This window comes from Sceloporus undulatus, chromosome 1 (genome assembly GCF_019175285.1).
Source record: "Sceloporus undulatus isolate JIND9_A2432 ecotype Alabama chromosome 1, SceUnd_v1.1, whole genome shotgun sequence".
NCBI lineage: Eukaryota > Metazoa > Chordata > Lepidosauria > Squamata > Phrynosomatidae > Sceloporus > Sceloporus undulatus.
Window position 1 is genome coordinate 269,440,041 of NC_056522.1, and position 19,584 is coordinate 269,459,624.

The 19,584-nt window shown below is 41.1% G+C and overlaps 1 protein-coding gene across 1 annotated transcript in view; it reads right to left on the reverse strand.

The window, feature by feature from the left end:
• TRPM5 (transient receptor potential cation channel subfamily M member 5) overlaps positions 1 to 19,584 on the reverse strand; it is a 60,454-nt gene that overhangs the window by 11,730 nt on the left and 29,140 nt on the right. Inside the window, exons 13-20 of the mRNA XM_042459397.1 lie at positions 17,534 to 17,657; positions 14,819 to 14,964; positions 14,448 to 14,560; positions 13,829 to 13,924; positions 10,488 to 10,746; positions 8,729 to 8,847; positions 6,135 to 6,267; positions 2,434 to 2,608 (exon numbers count right to left, since the gene is read on the reverse strand). Coding sequence (XP_042315331.1) covers positions 2,434 to 2,608; positions 6,135 to 6,267; positions 8,729 to 8,847; positions 10,488 to 10,746; positions 13,829 to 13,924; positions 14,448 to 14,560; positions 14,819 to 14,964; positions 17,534 to 17,657 — 1,165 coding nt within the window. The remainder of the gene's footprint in view (positions 1 to 2,433; positions 2,609 to 6,134; positions 6,268 to 8,728; positions 8,848 to 10,487; positions 10,747 to 13,828; positions 13,925 to 14,447; positions 14,561 to 14,818; positions 14,965 to 17,533; positions 17,658 to 19,584) is intronic.

Sequence of the window (19,584 nt, forward strand, 5' to 3'; positions counted from 1 at the left end):
TGCAGAATTGGTGCAGACTGGAATTCAATCCCCAGCTCAGCCATGAAATCAACTGGGTGACCTTGGGCAAGTCACATGCTCTCAGCCTCAAGGAAAGACAATGGCAAACCTCTGAACAAATCGTGCCAAGAAAACCCTATGATAGTTTCATCTTAGGGTCATCATAAGTCAGAAATAATTTGAAGACATACGACAACAATTGATTGATGCAACTTATTTCTAGTGAATAAGTTTATTGGCTCATTTAAAACCCATTATTTTGGTCTTCCCAAGCTTGGAATGATTGTTGTCCCTCTGAAGTAAACAAAACAAACAACCCCGCCAACATTTCATGTACAAATGGCAGTTACAAAGGCAATAATAGTTCATGATGTTTTTAACATAGATCTTATTTAAATAAAATGTATTGTGGATTCCAGCCTTGCTTTCAGTTTTGCATTGTATTGGCTTTCTGTATGGAAATTCAGCATTAAGGCTCTGAAGATCGTACCAGCAGTGCTATTTATTAACTTGTAGAGTGCTATCTCACAGTGATGAAGGAAACAAGAGCAAGGTATCAGCTGCCAGTGGAAATATATATTCTAGATAACAAATCTAGGCTGCATCCACATTGCAGAGATAATTCATTTTGACATCACTTTAACTGCCATGGCTCAATGCTATGGTTTGTAAGACATTTAGCCTTCTCTGTTAGAGAGCTCTGATGCCACAACAAACCAAAATTCCCAAAATTCCCATAGCATTGAGCCATGACAGTTAAAATGGTGTCAAACTGGATTATTTCTGCAGTGCAGATGCAGCCCTAGTCACTCAGAAACAACAGGGAAATAAATCTAGTATAGATTTCTCAGACACTTCTTGTCTTGGTATTCTTCGCGCCCGAATTACCAGACCCACTAGTAGACTTGTTCTCTAAATCTCTTCAAGATGTCCCCCCCCCCCACTCTATTCATAGGAAGTGGAGTTCCAAAAGAATATTTGAATCATTCAAAATTTAAATACTTCAAAGGTTCTTTTATGTTAGCTGATCTAAAAAATGACAGACTCCAATGTGAAGAGGAAAATGAATGGTCCTTATGCATTGTTGTTGTTGTTGTTGTTGTTCCTGCTGCTGCTGCTGCTGTTGCTGTTGCTGCTGTGGGCCTTCAAGTTGTCACCTATTCATGGTAACCCTAAGTTTTCTGCAGCTGAGTGTGTGACTTTCCCAAAGTTACCCAGTGAGTTTCCATAGCTGAGCAGGGCATTGAACCCCGGTTTCCAGAGTTGTCATCCAATACTCAAACCACTATGCCATGCTGGCTACTTCCATACTCCTTAGATTTTGATGAAGTACAAGCATCAGATCCCATATGATATTGGAAACTAAGCAACATCAGCTCTAAAGTGGCATCACTAGGGTTGATGTCACCTGTGCGGTAACTCATACTGTCATCCCTCATACACATTCAAACATTGACAACCTCCTATACCAACCCATACAGAATCCTTAGTAATTTTCTTTTTGTGCTAATGTTACTCATAAATCGTAATTCCGGTATATCATTGAATGTAATGGCAATAGTTGTGACATAAACAACTAGCAAAATCAAAATTATACCTTTAAAATGCAATACCATATGTACAGCCTAAATGTATTTACACATACATAGTTTTATATACAGTAGTTAAAGTGAAAATTTGGTAAGATGTGATGTTTTCAAAGAAAAAATAAATAAAAATAAAACTTTTATTTTTTAAAAATTAAATGTCTTTTTAAAAATTAAAAATCTGTTTTTTTTAAATAAAGAAAAGAAAAGAAAAGAAAACCCTGGAGGTTCTCCTTTCTCCTCCAACTGAGCCTTGTCCCACTCAAACCATCCCTTCATCATTTTAAAAGGATGCAGGTGAACACCACAGCCCCCTTCTGCCAAAATACATATTTGGGGGGCAGTGGTGTCACCCCCTGCCCTTAAGGTATCACCTGATTCAGTTTGCACTTTCCACTCACCCTTAATGACACCCCTGCAGCTGTGGTTAGTATTTGGAAGGGAAACTGCCAATGAATACCAGGTACTGAAAACTATATTTCAGAGGCAGGAACTGACAAAACCACCTCTAAGTATTCCTTGCCAAAGAAAACCCTTTGCAATCATGGGGTCACCATAAGTCCATAGGTGACTTGAAAGTACACACACACACACACACAGCCATTTCTCCTCACTCTGCCAAAGACAGTCCCCGGAAACATCAGTACCACAGTAAGAGTGGGCAAAGCACAACACTAGGAACAAATGTGCCTCCCCTGGAAGATTTTGCACAAACCCCACTTAATCAAGGGGTAGGGAAAGTGTGAAAAGCATAGAGAAGATGTCCCCTGTGGGTTATGCCTTTGTTCTTTTGTCTTATCATGCACCATCCATCAGACTATAGTGCTAATAGGTTAAGGAAACTCACAGTCTATTTCATCCAGTGGAATCTGTCCAAATATTTGAAGATAGGGACGGTAAAGAACCCTCCTGAAAATCCATTCAGCTCGACTGTCATCCGGATGGAGCAAGGCTTGTGTGGTTACCCCATAGGCGATGAGCCACACACTCAGGAAAAAAAGGAAGAAGAAAACATCTTTCATCTGTAAAAGAAATGCAGTACTGAGCTGTGAAATGAAAAGTACATTTTACATGATCAAAAAGGGATTTTTAAATTGTATTTTGTGCCTGAGGTTGCCTTCTCAGCAGGTATTCCTCAAAGACCATTTTCCACACTGACTTGCTGAAAGGGAACATTGATGCTACATATATTCCATAATGATACAGTGAAATGTTGATTAAATTGTAGGAAGTATCTCAGAACTGGTTCCATGTCTGCTTAGCACATATAAGTATATATTCATCCCCATCACCTGTTATTACTATCTATTTTTTTATGCTGGGTACTTAATAATAATAATAATAATAATAATAATAATAATTTTATTTATATACCGCCTTTCCTATAGATCAAAGCGGTAAGACATGAGTGAAACAATACTTGAGACAGAGCCAGTGTCATATACCATAGGAGGTAAACTGACACTTGGGAGATTCAGGTTCCGGCTCCCAGTGAGCCATGAAACTCACTGACTGACATTGGCCCAATCTCTCTCTCCTTCTCCTGCACACAATGACATTGCTGAATGGGAAATGGGGAGGCAGAAGGCCATTTATGCTGCATTGAGCACAGTGGAGGAAAAGCAGGTTATAAATGTAACTAATATAAATAAATAAAAATCTTTCTGTCACAGCAGGGTTAAGATGGATGAGGCGAAAGGAAAGCATGGAGCTTCATGAAAGTGGAGACAGGGGTCGGGTGGGCCAGCTATTCTGGCCCTGCTAGTTTAGATCTTAGTGCAATAATAGCATCGTCATAAAGATTAATCCCCACTCTTCCTCTTTTTCATCACATGTTCTATTACTTTCCTCAGAGACCTGAGCAGAGTTTGGAAGCATCTTATTTTGTTTGTTTGTTTTATACAACACCAAGAATTACCCAACCAACTTCCTGGGGGATTCTGAGAGTTGTAGTGCAAAGGAATTTTTCCAAGCTTTGACAATTTAAAGAAGGGAGACAGCCTTTCAAGAAGTACAGGTAGCTATATCACTTTGTCTTCATGATTCTATGATGCTTCAGCATAGGTGGACGGAGGACCCTATTCTCCCATATGAACATGCATATGTTTTAAGATCTTCTGGGAAATCTACCACAATCACAGGTATATTTGTTGGCTGCTTCCAGGCTCTAGAACTCTCTTCTCGGAGAGGTACCCTCCTTACTATCTTTCTGGAAACAGATAAACCCTTTTTATTCTGGTATACCTTTGAGAATTTGGGGAGGGATCCAGAACAGACCCCATGGATACTGAGGGCCCACTGTATAAACAACAACGGAAAGCTTAGGCTTGAGAATTGGTGCCTGAGTTGGGAGTAGCAGGGCTTAGCCTTAGGTGAAGTGAAATAATGCAAAATGTGCTTTTGAAAATGTGCAGAGGGTTTTTGTTCACAACAACTAGTCCATGCACACCAACAGCTTCATGTGTTCAGGATCTCTAGGGAGAGAGAATATCCCTTCCTCAATAAGAACTATAGACAAGTTTAACTTTATGCAAGTTTAGCAAAATCTAAGCAATTTCTGACCCTCCCTCAGTACAAAGTATAGGTCAAATCTAGCTCCATGCAACTTTTGCAAGCCATATTCCTGTTGCTGCTCCTATCTATATGGGAAAATGCAGCTTTTTAAAAAAAACTTGCATTACATTATTAACAGGAGAAGCTATTTTTCCAAAAGTTTTGTAAGTTTAGGTACTGTATTAAGGCCATGATCAAATGGGGGAGTTCCACTGGTGGAGCTGCTTCCAGCAGAGGTAGGGTTGCCATAAGTCTGGACCTCCAAACCGGGACAAATGTAGGACAAATGTAGGACAAAATTTTCAAATGTAGGGCACATTTTTAAAAAATGGAGGACATGCGAAAAAATTGATTTTTTAAAAAAATGTTACTATAAATGCATGTTTCTTAGGCATGATCAAAATGGAGGACATTTGGGCATTATTCCTAGACAGATGGCAGAAATATACTTTCCCTTTCTGGCCACCCCCTCCCCCCATTCCAAACAGCACATTTAGGCATTGAACATGGCTTTACTTAACATGGCCTCTTGCATATTTCAGAGGCTTATTCGATAACCAAACTCTTTGGGTTTCACACTGAACATGCTATGCATACTGAATATGTCAAGGTGGTTTAACAAGAAGTGGGTTTGCCCTCGGATTCAACTGTACTTCTCAGAACTGTGTACTTGGTCAAGGGACTTTGGATTTTTTTCACTGCGCATGAGTTTGTAAAAATCAGAGCAACTTACATTGGTCGTGCCTCAGAAGCTGGCTCATTTCATCATCATCATCGCTATCCTTTTCCTCTTCCTCCTCTTCTTACTCCTTGTCCTTCCTCCCTCCTCCCGCCTTCCTCCCTCCCTCCTTCCTTCCTCCCTCCCTCCTTCCTTCCTCCTTCCTTCCTTCCTTCCTCCTCCTCTGCCTCCCGGGCCCAAGCGGAGGAGGAGGTGGGTGGCTGCCTTGGCGCGCTCCCCCCCCACCCGCGCACCAAGGCAGCAGGCAGGCAGCCACCCACTGCCTCCTCCACCTTGCACGCCTCCGTGCAACCGCGCTAGGCGCTTGGCTTGGCCCCGGCAGGCAGAGGTGGAGGCAGAGGTGCCTGCCTGGCTTGACGCGCTCCCCACCCGCCCGCGCGCCAAGGCAGCAGGCAGGCAGCCACCCACCTCCGCCTCAGCCTCCTTCTCTGCCTCCGCTCCCAGGCCTAAGGCAAGTGCCCAGCATGGTCGCGCAGAGGCGTGCAAGGCGGAGGAGGCGGTGGGTGGCTGCCTGCCTGCTGCCTTGGTGGCAGGCTGGCGGGGAGCGCACCAAGCCAGGCAGGCACCTCCACCTCCTCCTCTGCCTCCACCTCACGCGATTCTGCGCGACCGCGCTGGGTGCTTAGCTTGGCCCCGGCAGGCGGAGGCAGAGGAGGCGGCGGAGGTGCCTGCCTGGCTTGGCACGCTCCCCGCCCACCCACGCACCAAGGCAGCAGGCAAGCATCCACCCACTGCCTCCTCCGTGTGACCGTGCTAGGCGCTTGCCTTGGGCCCAGGAGGCAGAGCCAGAGGAGGAGGAAGAGGTGGTGGCTGAGGGCCCGCGCGCGGCCAGAAGAGAAGGAGGCAGAGGTGGGTGGCTGTGGGTGGAGCAGTCCTGCCTTTGGCGGAAAACTGGACCGGGACCAGGACTGGAGCGCCAAAAGCGGGTTTGTCCCGCCTACCGGCGGGATATGACATCCCTAAGCAGAGGTAAAGGGAAAGGGCCATTCCCCCTCCTCATCTTAGAGCTTTTCTCTATACACTGTTGAAGGGTCCAAATCCCTGTGGAGCTATTTTATGGGTGGTGCCTCAGAGAACTGCAAAAAGTTCTGTCACACTGGCAGCCAAATGCCAGCTTGATGTTGGATTTATGCCAAGAAGCTAGATCCAAAATTCGTAAATCATGCCTGTTTAAGCTCCATTGATTTCAGTGCATCTGTTGGCAGAAGACAAGTCTGGAACCAAACTAATTTGTTTCACTCTCTTCCTATACTTACCATTCTCTCCACAACAATGATCTTTGGCCCCAATTGCTTATGAATGGCAAAAATATGAATCAGTCTGAGAGTGAACACCATAAAATCAATGGCAAGTATTGTGCGGCCATCTTGAAAGGTTGAATTAAACATTCTGCATGAAAATTGTTAAAAAGAAAAGAAAAGAAGAATGATATATTCTCAGGTGGTGCTGTATTATAAAACTTTTGTTATAGGGCAATTGATACTGTACACTCTCGACTATAAATCAACTTCATGTATAAATCGATGGGAGCTTTTGGGGCCAAAATTATGAATTTTGATATGGCCCATAGATAAGTAAAACTTAGGGGCACATAACAAAGGATATAAAGGATGAAGCAAGGGGGGGAAATGCCAAAGAACATACAAAATTCCAACAGGCATAATTGTGTTTGTACTGAAGGCTTGATGGGTGAGAGAACAGAGGGTAGGTGAGGAGTCAATGCTTCCAGGACAGATTACTCTATTGCTTTAATCAGGGAGAGGTTCCACTTTAAATAAGAGTTAAAATGCAGTACAGTGGAACCTTATTATACGCGGGGGATCCGTTCCGGATCCCTCCGCGTATAAAAAAATTTGCCTATGCTCGAGCCCCATTGTTTCCAATGGGGCTCGTGCGCGGCGGTGCGGCGGCGCAGCGGCGCGCAAGGCGCAACGGGTGCACACGCCCATTCAATTGAATGGGACGCGTCGCCCCTTCCGCCCCGCACACGCCAGCGGCTTTGAGCGCCTATGCTCAAAGCCGCCTACAAAAAGACCAAGTATGCGGAGGCACCACGGTACTTATATTGACCCTTGGATAAGTCGACTCAGGTTTTGGGATCAATTTTTTGACTAAAATTTCTAGACTTATGCATGAGTGTATACAGTATATATGTTCAAAATAGTTTGTGAGAGCCCAGAGTATCTACCATTGAGCTCACACATGCAACTGGGATTCCTGGTTTTTAAATCAGTAGACCAAACTTGGCTGTTCTGAATGCCTCTCAGAAATCTCAGCTGGCATGCTGTTAAAAATGTACAAAGTTGTAAACTACATCATAATTTTTTCTATTCACACATTTGCTATAATTGCAAATGCCCCCTAAACCCAACCTTAAGCACCATACAGCCACACCAACTAAAGGAATTATGAGGGTTTTGTGAACAGGGCACTCACATGCAGTCCCCTTTGGCCAATGAGCACATTGGCCCATTACAAACAGGCCTTTGCGGTGCCCTTGTCACGTGCTAGGGGTTGGCCGAAGACCTAGCGTCCATACCAGCCTCACTCCTAGCATGTGACGGGGGCGTAATAATGGCGGTGCCCTATACACACGGGCACCGCCATTTTGACGTATCGGATTCATAGCGTCTGTACGTCGCACCCCAGATGTGATGCCGCGAGTGCGCGAGTAGCACCTCGCGGCGTCCCATCCAGGGCGCAAGAAGAAGCGCAATTTTGGCGCTTCTTCTTCGCTGCGTCCGGGAACCGCACGGTTGGGCTGCTGCGGTTCCTGGATGCAGCAACTGGCAGCGGCAGCAGAGCGCCGCTTTTCGGCGGTCTGTAACCAGCCATTGTTATGAGCAGATACAACATAATGCTGCAAGTCTTTCAGTTGGTGTGGTTCCCTCACTTTTACAGTGGGGTTTAGAAGGTCAGACCAGGAGATAGGTCCAAACCTAACTTTGGCGCGTTCCAGACGGGCCCTATGGGGCACCGTCATTACACGTGAGGGGCGACGCTTCCTGATGTGCCTTGCTCCTCGCGTGTAACGACTACGTCAAAATGACAGCACCGCATACAGATGGGTGCCGCCATTTTGACGTCGTGGACGCACAGCATCCGGATGTCATGCACCGGAAGTGGAGCCACGAGTGCGCGCCTCGCACCTTGCGGTGCCTCTTACGGGGCGCAGGAAGAAGCGCCATTTGGGGGCTTTTTTGCTCCGTGAGGGAACCGCGCGGTTTGGCCGCTGCGGCTCCCTCGCGGAGCAACGGGCAGCGGCGCGAGACTGCCCGTTTTGGCCGGTCTGTAATGCTCCTACGTTATCATAGTTACATCCCTCATGCAAGATCTTGGTCTAGTTTTTTAATGCTTTTTTATTGTACTGTACTGAATAATGATTATTCAAAAGAGGAATTTTATTTATGGATACAATTGCTTGCTAGTATTTATGAACCTCATCAAATCATAGACACAGAGTCAGAAACTAAAATGAAAAAAAAAATCCAGTAAATGTTCATTATAAGACAGGCATTGTATATATCCTGAACAACACACACTATATTTATCCTAGACATACTATCAGTCATCACAACTATCCTGTTATCTGGTTTGGACTGACTTGAGTTTTTTTTCAGGGCCTCTGTTTCACATACTATATGAAAGACAAATTGTTTCTCACTATTTGTTTATTTTTAAATGCCAAATATGCTGCTGAAATGTTTATCTCCTTAGCTTTTACTGTAATCATTGATGTGTTACATTCCTGCTCTTCTTACAGTATTTTCAGAGCTTTTCTTGGTTACATTATTATCTCGCTCCTAATTACTATGTCACCAGGTTAAAAAAAACTCTTGAAGTCACAAACCTGCACATGACTCCAATAATGAATAAAAAGATGGCCACCATGTCACACTTGTTCCAGTTGTCTTCTACATACAGTTTGAATTTCTTAATTAAATTGGTATCTTCACCAGTGAAAAAACTCTGCAAGTTAACAAAGGTTATTGTTATATTTTGTATGCCAATGCTCTATCATTAAGTCGTCATCCTCAGTCATGTGAGTTAGAAATCTAGGCCATTTCTTCCAGACTACTGCAAGGAAATGAGAGTTCTTGCCAAAAAAAAATTGTCACTTATTAATGGTTGGTCTCTTTTGAGTCACCTCCAGAACCAAATTGATTTTAGGTCCTATAAGTGGCTGTAGGAATCTAAGGCAATCATAATTCATCTCGCATAAAACTAGACAACTTGGCCATGCAGATCTCTTCAGTCTTTCCACAGGGTTACAATGTACTTTTTAAAGGAACTGTATTCTGAAATTTATAATGAAATGTTAACAAATGTCTGCTTTCTCATTATCCCCCAGAAAGTGAGAAGGCAGGATGATCAAGGAACATGGTACAAACTGCAAGTACAGAATACAGTATTTGGAGATTTTGTTGTTGTTGTTGAAAGGTATCATGGATTTTTTTTAAAAACACCTTCTGGGTGTGAATCAAACATTGCTACTGGTGCTGGGAACTGCCACTGAAGGCTCCATGATAACACAAACATAATCTGTTTGTTGTTAACAACAACAACAACAACAACCCAAGTATTACAATAACAAATACAATAGCGAACAACAATTTGCTCTGTGTTTCCCTGTGTTTACTCACAGAAATGTTGGTCAATTGTGTTTGGTTGAAATCTAATTTTTTCTTTGTGTAATTCTCACACATGAGAATGAGAAATTTCAATAGTTATTTCTTCTGCTAGACAAGATTACAAGAATATCTGTACATTTATCTGCACACTTTGCTTAGCCAATGCTGAGTTTCAAATCCAGCAGCAAGTGATATCAATGACACTGTGAGCATGCCTCCAGTATGTACTATGTGCAGTTTCAATTGGCTTTATGTCTGCTCTCACAAATGTGCACACACATTCTAGGACCTGTGTGTGTGTGTGTGATAAAAATGTCAAATAACCATTAACTTGTAAAGCCCAGTTTAAGTGTTAAAATTCATCTTCCAGGAAGTGAGGTTCACAGATCCTTTTTTGGTGGTCTACCAGTGTTTTTATTGTGCTTCTTTTTTGTTCTGGGTGATGTTTGGATATTCTAGTGTAGTTATCTGTCTGTGTTGGTTTTCTGTACACCGTGTGGTCCAATCGTTGGTTTGGTTTGCGGTTGACCAGGACATTCAAGAATAGTAATGTTCCTTCTTTTTTCATTTTCCATAGTGAATTGGATGCTCGGGTGGATGTTGTTCAGATGGTTAAAAACATAGGCGGGGTACAGACGAATGAATGAAAAGTTGTGAAGTTAAAAAACTTCCATATTGTCAGATGTCCACAGGGTTTTTTCCTCCTTTCCTAAACCTGTTAATTACTTTTAAAGGCCAGATTACCTATTACATTATTTCTGGCCTTAAATGCATTGTTTTATTCCCTCTAAATTGCTGGCACCAGGTATTGATTGGGAATTTGGCATGGCAGAGAGAGGAGCTTTTATCCTTTCATTCCTGCTGTGGTCTAGCACATATACACCAAACCATCTCTGCAATTTTCACTGTGAAAAAAGTATCCCTGCAAGTCTTTCACTTTCAGCAGAGTAATGGAGAGTTGCCTAGTAGCTTACTGACCTGTCGGATTTCTTCTAAGACGAGTGTAAAAACCCAGAAGTACAGCACAATCTCTTGGATGGATGGACCTTTAGGTGGGGGTGGCTTGAAATCTACTAAAAGGACACAGGCAAACAGAAAGAGAAAGGCAAAATACATGATAACATTCCCCATGAATACTGTGACAGGTGCAGTCCAGAATTTTCTCCATCTAGTAAATACAAATGTGGCACATGCTACATTTTCAGAAGCAACTTGTATTTCTGACTTGGCCACTTCCCTGCAAAAAAGGAAAAAGAAAATACAGTAAGGAATATATTTCCCAACCATATAGGAAGTCTAGAAAGTAATGTTATGGCTTAACTGTAATATACATAGCTCTTAAAAATAACTTGTTACAAATAACTAGGATTTGTAATACTGTTGGGTGTTCCATGTCCAGATTCTGCATCCATGGATTCAACAATCCACAACATGAATATATATAATATTAAATTCCCAGAAGCAAACTTTGATTTTGCCATTTTATGTAGGGGACACTACTTTACTATGCCATATATATAAAGGGACTTCAGTATCCACAGATTTTGGCATCCATAGAGGCAGGCGGATGGAACCAAACTCCAGAATATACCAAGGGTTTACTATACACTCCTTTCCCCAATAAGTAACTAACTAAATAAACTAACTTCCTTGTTGTTGAAACCAACATGAAGGAAATGATATACACCATGTCTAATGTTAGTATAGGCCTCTGACTGTGCTGGGAGCATATTTAAGGACCAAGAAGACCTAATTAACCCATAACATGCTCCCAAGTGTTTCTTTCTTTTGCTTTTACTAGTCACAGCTCCATTATTGGTGGAATAAGGGTTGCAGTGTTTTCAGTATTGGCTTAGAGAGACCATGGCTGCATCCACACTGCAGAAATAATCCAAGCTGACACCACTTTAACTGCCATGGCTCAAGGCATGGAATCTTGGGGTTTGTTGTGGCACCAGGGCTCTCTGACAGAGAAAGCTAATTGTCTCACAAAACTACAAAAACATAAATAATAGAGTCACACAAACGGATTTAAATACTGTCTATTTTTCCCCATGTGCTCCATTATATCATAAACTCAAAAGAGATTTGTGAACATGCAGACTACCTTAACAATGTAACATTTGTATAACTAAGGAAAGCATTTACAGAACTAAGGCCTGTTACAGACTGCCAAAATATAGCTGCTTTGGGTCTCTTTGGAGGTATGCTGTTTAAATTATGCATGCATCCTAAGAATCCAGAAGCTGCACCAAAGCTGCACTCCAGCGCTTAGGACTGGAGCATGGCTTTGGTGTGACCTCCGGACTCTTAGGACCCATGCATCATTTAAATAGTATACCTCCAAAGACACCCAAAGCAGCTTTATTTTGGCAGTCTGTAACAGGCCTAAGACTGAATATGATGGACACAGCAGTTCACATGCATATATGGATGCCCAGAATTAGAGGACCCTGTCCACTACATTTTGTTTTGTCCACTATATAGTAAACCTAGGGAGCGATTCATGACACCTTTAATTGAAACTAGCCCTTGTCAGAGTCCACAAAAAGAGGTTTGTTTTTTTTAACCTCCTAGCAGATTTGGACATACAGTGCACCCTTGGTTTACCTGGGGGATCCTTTCCTGACACACACACACACCCTGCATAAACTGAATAGCGCGTAAGCTCAGGTCCCATTTGATTGAATGGGGCTCGTGCTCACAGTGCGGGAGAGTGAACGTGCCATGGGCATGCACACCATTCATTCTCCCATCACGCGGCTTCCGCATAAGCTGGAAGCTGCATATGGGGCGCCCGGCTATAGCGTGGGAGCACTGTATGTGTGACCTGGAGAGTAGCTTTGTATGCTTTAGCAGCCAAAAAAATTAGGAAGAAATACATAGCAAAAATAGCTATAAGTTGTAAATGTGATGATTATATTTAACAATTTTATACTAGCTGTATATAGTTATCTTATTTTTTTTCCAAAAGTTCAGTTTTATAAATCATAAATTGCTGTATAACCACTAATGGTGCAAATATGTTATGTATGTATTTTGTTGTTTTTGTGATATTGTTTTATGCAAAGGCCATTGGCCAAAAGCAATAAAATTTGACTGACTGAATGAATGACTGATGTCGTGTAATGCGGACAGCCTGTGCATGTTTGGCTCGCTTTTGCAGTGGGCTGTGCAGACAGCAGGGTTTCAATTTGCTTTTAGAAAACCCAGGAGCAATTTTTTTCCCCTGCTCGTCTGCTATGACCCTGCATCTTCTTCCTCTCCCAACACCTACATTTGTGCAAGCCAACTTGTAGATACAGATACAAATAAACCGGAGAATACTGTGGAGGAAGTTTCATTTTCTCCCACAACAGGTAAAAATATATATACTATAACCATTCAGCTCTACATACAAAGACAAAAAAATTGAGTATATACATTTATAGCAGATATCCACTATAATCCAATTTTTCAGTGGTAAAAACCAGAATTTGATATACACCACTCTTTGGTTCTGGAGCTGCAATCTGTTTCATCCTCCTTGGGTAAAACCTAATATCAAATGTTTTATAACCAAATTGCAATAACTATTATGTCACCATAGTTCGATGCAGGTGTTTTCCAGTTGCTCAAATAAGGTCTTCTTTCTAAAATAGTTGTGACTGGCTATCATGGATCCTATTCCCCATTTTAAGAAATGAAAATGACATAATACAATTAAAAATATCCAAATTAACAAGCAAACTGTGGTAACTATAATCTCCTTGTCCATGGCAGGGAAGTGGTGGGCCACAGAGTAAGGAACATAAGAGTGTGATTGCTGGTTCATGCCTTGATTTCACTAGGAAACTGCTCAAGTGAGAATAGATGGCTGTACCTCTTAAATTTCAATGGAACTGGGCGCAACAGTTCTGTTGTACTTCCATACTGGGCATTTCCCAGCAAAAGCACCATTGATGGTATTAGTGGTAATTCTGCATGAATATTAAAAGACCATTAAAGAACTCCTGGCCAACTACCTTTTGGATCTTGTCTTTTCCCATTGTTGTTTATGTGATGGGAAAAGTGTGTGCCTTTGTTGTTGTTGTTGTTGTTGTTGTTGTTGTTGTTGTTCTGTGCCTTCAAGTTGTTTATGACTTATGGCGACCCTAAGGCAAACCTATCATAAGGTTTTCTATGGCTGAAATTATATGAATCATGCAAGGTTACCCAACAGGTTTCCATAATTGAGCAGGAAATCAAACCCTGACAATCCCTCAAAAAATCCCTCAAGAAATGACTTCTTTGTTTATTCTATTTTAAAGCTTCCAAATTATATTAACCTGTGGTCTTACCTCTCCACTTCCTTGGGAAAAAGCAATGTCCTTTCAGTATCTGGACTATCGGGGTCTTTAAATGATTCTGGATGCTGCACTGATTGTTGTTCATCACTGCAAAGAAAGGGGTTGATTGAAAAATATTGGAAATTAGTTTTCTTTCACTGCTGAGGTGAGACTGAGATTTTGTTCAAAAAATGTTGAGGTTTGATTTATATAGACAAGTACAGGTATTGAAAGCCATCTTCAGACATTCTTTGAACATGATGATGGTTGGAGCAGGATTGGATGTCTCATAACATGAATAGGTTGCTGTGTTGAACTTAGCCAAACATAGGTAGTTTTCTTCCCCATAAACTAGGAAAACTTCAAATTGTTGTGCTGAGCTACAACAATTTAAAAATTAAATCAAAGGATCCTGGACAAACAGAACTAGGAGCTAGGCTGACTGAACAGCTCCTTGGACTCCACCTTTCTAGCCCACAACTCTTAAGTGCTTCTTTTACATGTTATCTTAAAATGGTTTCAGATTACAGAATCTGTTGCTATGGATATTTTGTCTTTTTAAAAATATTTTTTCTTCTAACTTATCCCCTCCCTTATGTCTCTTTACACAAAAGGACACCGTGGTTCATACCTGAATGATATCAAGTTAGTGTAGATCAGGAGTGGGCACCCAAATCCACAGATTAATTTCAAGATCGGGGTGGATGTTGACATATCACCCCACCAAATTTTTGTCAAAAAAGCCTGAAATTCAGAGGTGGAGGAGGAGAAGACAAGATTGGCATAATATAAAACAAAGAAGGAATACAAAGAAATTAGATCAGGTACTATGGGAATATATACTGTACTAGAGGAAACATGAAGATTTAAAAGCAGCAAGATTTGAAAATGGAGTTGAGACATTCAAATGTCTAATATTCACATATACTCCTAAAAGAATATCCACACATTTAATGTTAATGAGGTTTCTTGAAAAGAAGGACACTGTTGAATTTTACTCACCTGCACACCATCATGTGCAAAGAAAGACTTAGTATCTGCTTCCGTAGCCAAGTGGAGACAAGTAGTTTTGCTCCAGTACCGGTTTTTCCTTACCAGCAGAGCAAAAGCTCGGTCTTCATTGTTGTGGTAGCATTCACTGAATAGTTCTGCCAAGGAGTAAACAAGAGAGCAGATGCAGGAAAACAGAATGATATATAGAGTGAGAATGTTTAGGCAGTTTAAGTAGAATTGTTTAACCAGACAAAATGAGAGCATCAATTTGTGTTTTTCCGTGCTTATTAAGTGCTTTAGTTATAAAGACACAGTGGTACATTAGAGGCCTGGTGCTATTAGTTACTTTATAGCTTTCCCTCCAAAATTCCAATTCTCATATTCTTGATTATGGCCAAAAATTAAATATGACTTCTAATACTCAAAAAATATGAGATCTATTTACGTGAATTATTTTGTACTATAAAATTGTATGTATTAACTGAGTCATAAAATCAGTTATATGTGGCAGAATAGTCGTAAGCAGATAAGAGAAAGAAAACTAAATAATTATCACAGAAAGGCAGCCACAGGCCTCTACTGTAAATATTACTTATTGTATATATACTTACCACTAGGCCTTCAGTGCTTTCTTCCTCCTACTCCCTTCCAGCCCACTCTCCCTCTGTTGTGTACGAAAGGCCAACAATGTTGGTACCATGTTATCGTGTACCATAGGATAGGCCTTGGTTGAAGGATGCCTTCTTCAACCAAGGCCTGTAGAAGAAAATTTCCCTCTCAATATAATTACAATATAATTTATTTATATTCCGCCTTTTCCCAGAGGAATCAAGAGTCTCTCTTATATTTAGGAACAGAGTCCCTTCTCATACTGGCTAAACATGCAGACTGCAACAAGTAATTTTTGCTGTGGACAGTTACACCAGGAGGTGCCACCATAACTCATATCAGTGACAAACCTGGAGCTGTCTCCCTCCTGCATTTCTTCAGGGCATATGATGTATGTTGCATATAAATCTGTTGCTGTTCCCTGCCTTGATCCATGCAGGGAGGTTGGGTTGTTGTTGTTGTTATTATTATTATTATTATTATTAAATATCCTTTCTACAATGCTCTGAAAGCTCTTACTGCTTAGGGAAGAAAGGTCTGCAGAATAAATGTGTTTTAATTTTGCTCTCTATGGTAGTGTAATCCACACAATTATTACCACTGGGAACTGAATGGAAAGAAAAGTTGGCAGCAGCAATAGCAACACCAACAGTTATCTTTGCTAGTGATTAATTTCAGACTAGTGCTAGTTTGAAACTGGGCTGTCTTTTTAAAATGTAACTTTCACACACTCCTGTGTTTCTTTCTTTGTCTCAAAGAGGAAGTTCTCAAAGCATTTACGTCCCAGCCTGAACAATTGCAGGAAACAATAACACACATCTTGCATGTGGGCTGTCTTTTTTCGTGAAGGGCTGAAAGAATGCAGAGGAAGGAGCAGCGACTGGAGCAGAGGTAAAAGAGAATAGATGAACAGCTGTGGCATCTCATGTATCACAAGCTGGAAGAGTCTTTTTTAAAAAAAACAAACACGCCAAGCACTTTTTCTGTAACATACACATAAGCACAATTAGGAAGGGTCTCAGCACAGTGGCAGAGGCCATGCTTTGCATGCAGAAAATGCAATCCCACACAGTTCCAATTACTTGACCATCTAGCAAAGCAGTAGTAATCAACAGCTTTCATGTCAGAGAAGCACTGAATCCACTCCAGGCTTTAGTCAGAACTTTAAAGGAATTATCTCAGGTTAAAGAACCTGAGTTCCAGCCACTGCCCATCAAGTTAGATAATGCTTGGGTTATAGTGGAATCTGGTATCTCTTGTCTCAGTGGGACTAAATTTTTTTAGACTAAATTTTAAAGTAACTATTCAAGGTGCTGTAACCAAGCCTCCCAAACAGGTTTAGTGTCTTAATTGTTCCTGAGGATGTTGTAGCACTTTGAGACTAAGTAAGAAACTGGTAGCATGAGACTTTTGGAGACTTGTCTACTTTCTCAGTTGCATCTGATGAAGTATATTCAAGTATACAAAAGCTCATGCTGTATTTCAGGCCTGTTACAGACTGCCAAAATAAAGCTGCTTCGGGTCTCTTTGGAGGTACAGTATGCTGTTTAAATGATGCATGCATCCTAAGAATCCGGAAGCTGCACCAAAGCTGCACTCCAGTGCTTAGGAACTGAGTGTGGCTTTGGCATGACCACCAGACTCTTAGGACCCATGCATCATTTAAATAGCATACCTCCAAAGAGACCCAAAGCAGCTTTATTTTGGCAGTCTGTAACAGGCCTCAGTTAGTCTTAAAGGTGCTACAAGATCCCTTTGCTTACTGATTTTTGCATACTGATTTAATGATTTTGCATACTGACTAACACAGCTATGTCTCTAAATTGTATTATTCCTTTAAAGTTCTAATTAAGCTTAGAGTGAATTCACTGTCTTTCTCACATGAAAGCTGTTGGTCACTACTGTTTGGTTAGGTCAAATGGTTGTACTTAGACATAATATAAGGAAGTTTATGGAAAGCATGCATAGTTTATATAAGGCAAGTTTAAGATGGAAATATTTTACTCTGGGGATTCCATTTATTCCAAAGGTTATCCTGTGTATAACCTAGATCTCAAATGTCTTTTCTTGGTTTGCCCAGGCAGACTTTAACTGTTGCACGTGGCGTAGGCTTACCCACAGCCAGCTGCTCATATTTTGCTTCTTTCATTTTGCGGACTACTTCAGCATCTGTCTCCAGGTGAGACATCTCTCGAACAATTTTACAGGCAGCCAGGGCTGCAGCTACGCCCTCCTGACCCTGGAGAAGAAAAACATATACAACCACTCAGCTAATGTCATCTGATTCTTAAGAAGAAATTAACTACACACAATCACACATACTATACTTCTATCTGTAGCTATCTCTTCTTCTTCTTTTTTACCCGACCTGTTTATTTTACAGTTATCAAATTCAATGTCCACATGTGCAAATTCAGTGGCCAACCCTTTACTGAGTTGTAAGCAACAATGCAATCATCTGGAGGCACTCTTGATGTGTTGCAGAAAAAGCAACACCTGAAACAAACTCTAGCTCAGTAGTTCTTAAACTTGGGGGAGGGGGTTCCTTTTAAGAATCTGATGAAAGCTATGAACCTTCCTACTCAGAAAATGCACTTAAGATTTGAATAACAGGCAAGAAATCCAAGCGGAAAATGTTTTTCACTCCTTGTTCATTGATTCCCTGATGCCTGTTCATTTTTTTTAACACTGTGGTAGAAGGTTTTGTGGAGTAGCGTCTCCTGAAAAGAATCAGCTTGCTAAAGTATCATATTAAGGAGCATCAAAACATGTCTTAAATGAAATGAAAACTCTTAGAGTCATTCTGATTTAATATATTGAACCTCAGTGCTATATATTCTTCCATACAGTCCTGCTTGTCTTTAAGATCCCTGGGAATATCCCTTCTTTCAGTTCTACCACCCCAGAGGTAATTCAGTGAGAATACAAAGGCAGCCTTTTTTGGTGGCTGCGCCCAGCATCTGGGACTCTTTCCCCTACCATCAAGAAAAATTAGGCTGTCCCTGTTCCTGATGACCTTTCACCAGAAGGCAAAGCTTCTTTTTATACATGCAGGTCTTTGGCAACTAACTAACTGCTGAGGAAATGACATTTTACCAGACAGCCGCTTTATTTTCTTTATTGGTTTGTTTTAAGCCTTGCATTTACATTGATGTTCTAAATATTTATTATTTGTGGTTTGATTTGTTTTGGATGTTATTCAGATATAAAGTGGGTTGACATGAGCCTAATTTTGTGGAGAGAGGAAAGATATAAATCCAATAAAATGACATGACAGCCTTGAAATCACTGGTTGAATGTGTTCAAGGCACAGCATTTTACCATGTGAACAAACAGCATAAAGACTGCATGGCTTTGTTTTACAAACATATAAGGCTAAACCAGCCATAGGAGTTTATCACATGGTGGGCTAATTGGTAAAATCCCATGCAGAAATTGGATTTTAAAATTCGGGTGTTGTTTGTCAGATGTGTTGGCGTGAAAGAGAAATAACACGAAAATAATCTGAACAGAAAGCTCCTTTGTACTTTTGGAATTTAGCCAAAGTAAAAAGGAGCTGGTTTTGACAACTTTGCATTCAGGTTATTTTCACGTTATTTCTCTTTCATGCAAACACTGTCTGAAAAACATCCCTCAAATGCTGTTGTTTTCAGCATTCTGTTTGGGTTAACCCCGAATATTGTCTAAAAAACAACCTGCAAATCTGGATTGTTTGCTTGTAATATGAATGTAATGTCTGTATTGGCCAGAAGACTCCATGTGTGGATTGAAAATGCTTTTCTTCTTTGTCTTTCACATTAACAACTTTCAGACATTTATAGAGATGCAGCACAGTCATGCTTATGTCTCCATTGAACTTGGCCCCACTGAATTCAGTCTGTTCCAGTTTTGGAGAAAAGAGGCAGGTTATAAATAAAGTGAATTAATGTAAGATAAATGTGTAGAAAACTGTAGGCTAAATTACTGTACTTGTGTATGCATATATATGTGCCTTCAGATGGCCTATTGACTTATGGTAACCCTATTTCATAAGGTTTCATGGGAATTTTGAGGGGTTTTCTTAGGAAAGGAATACTCACAGGTGCTTCTGCCAGTTCCTTCTTCTGAAATATATCCTACACCACGTAGTTTTCATTTGTGATCTCTCAATTACTAACAAGAGCTGA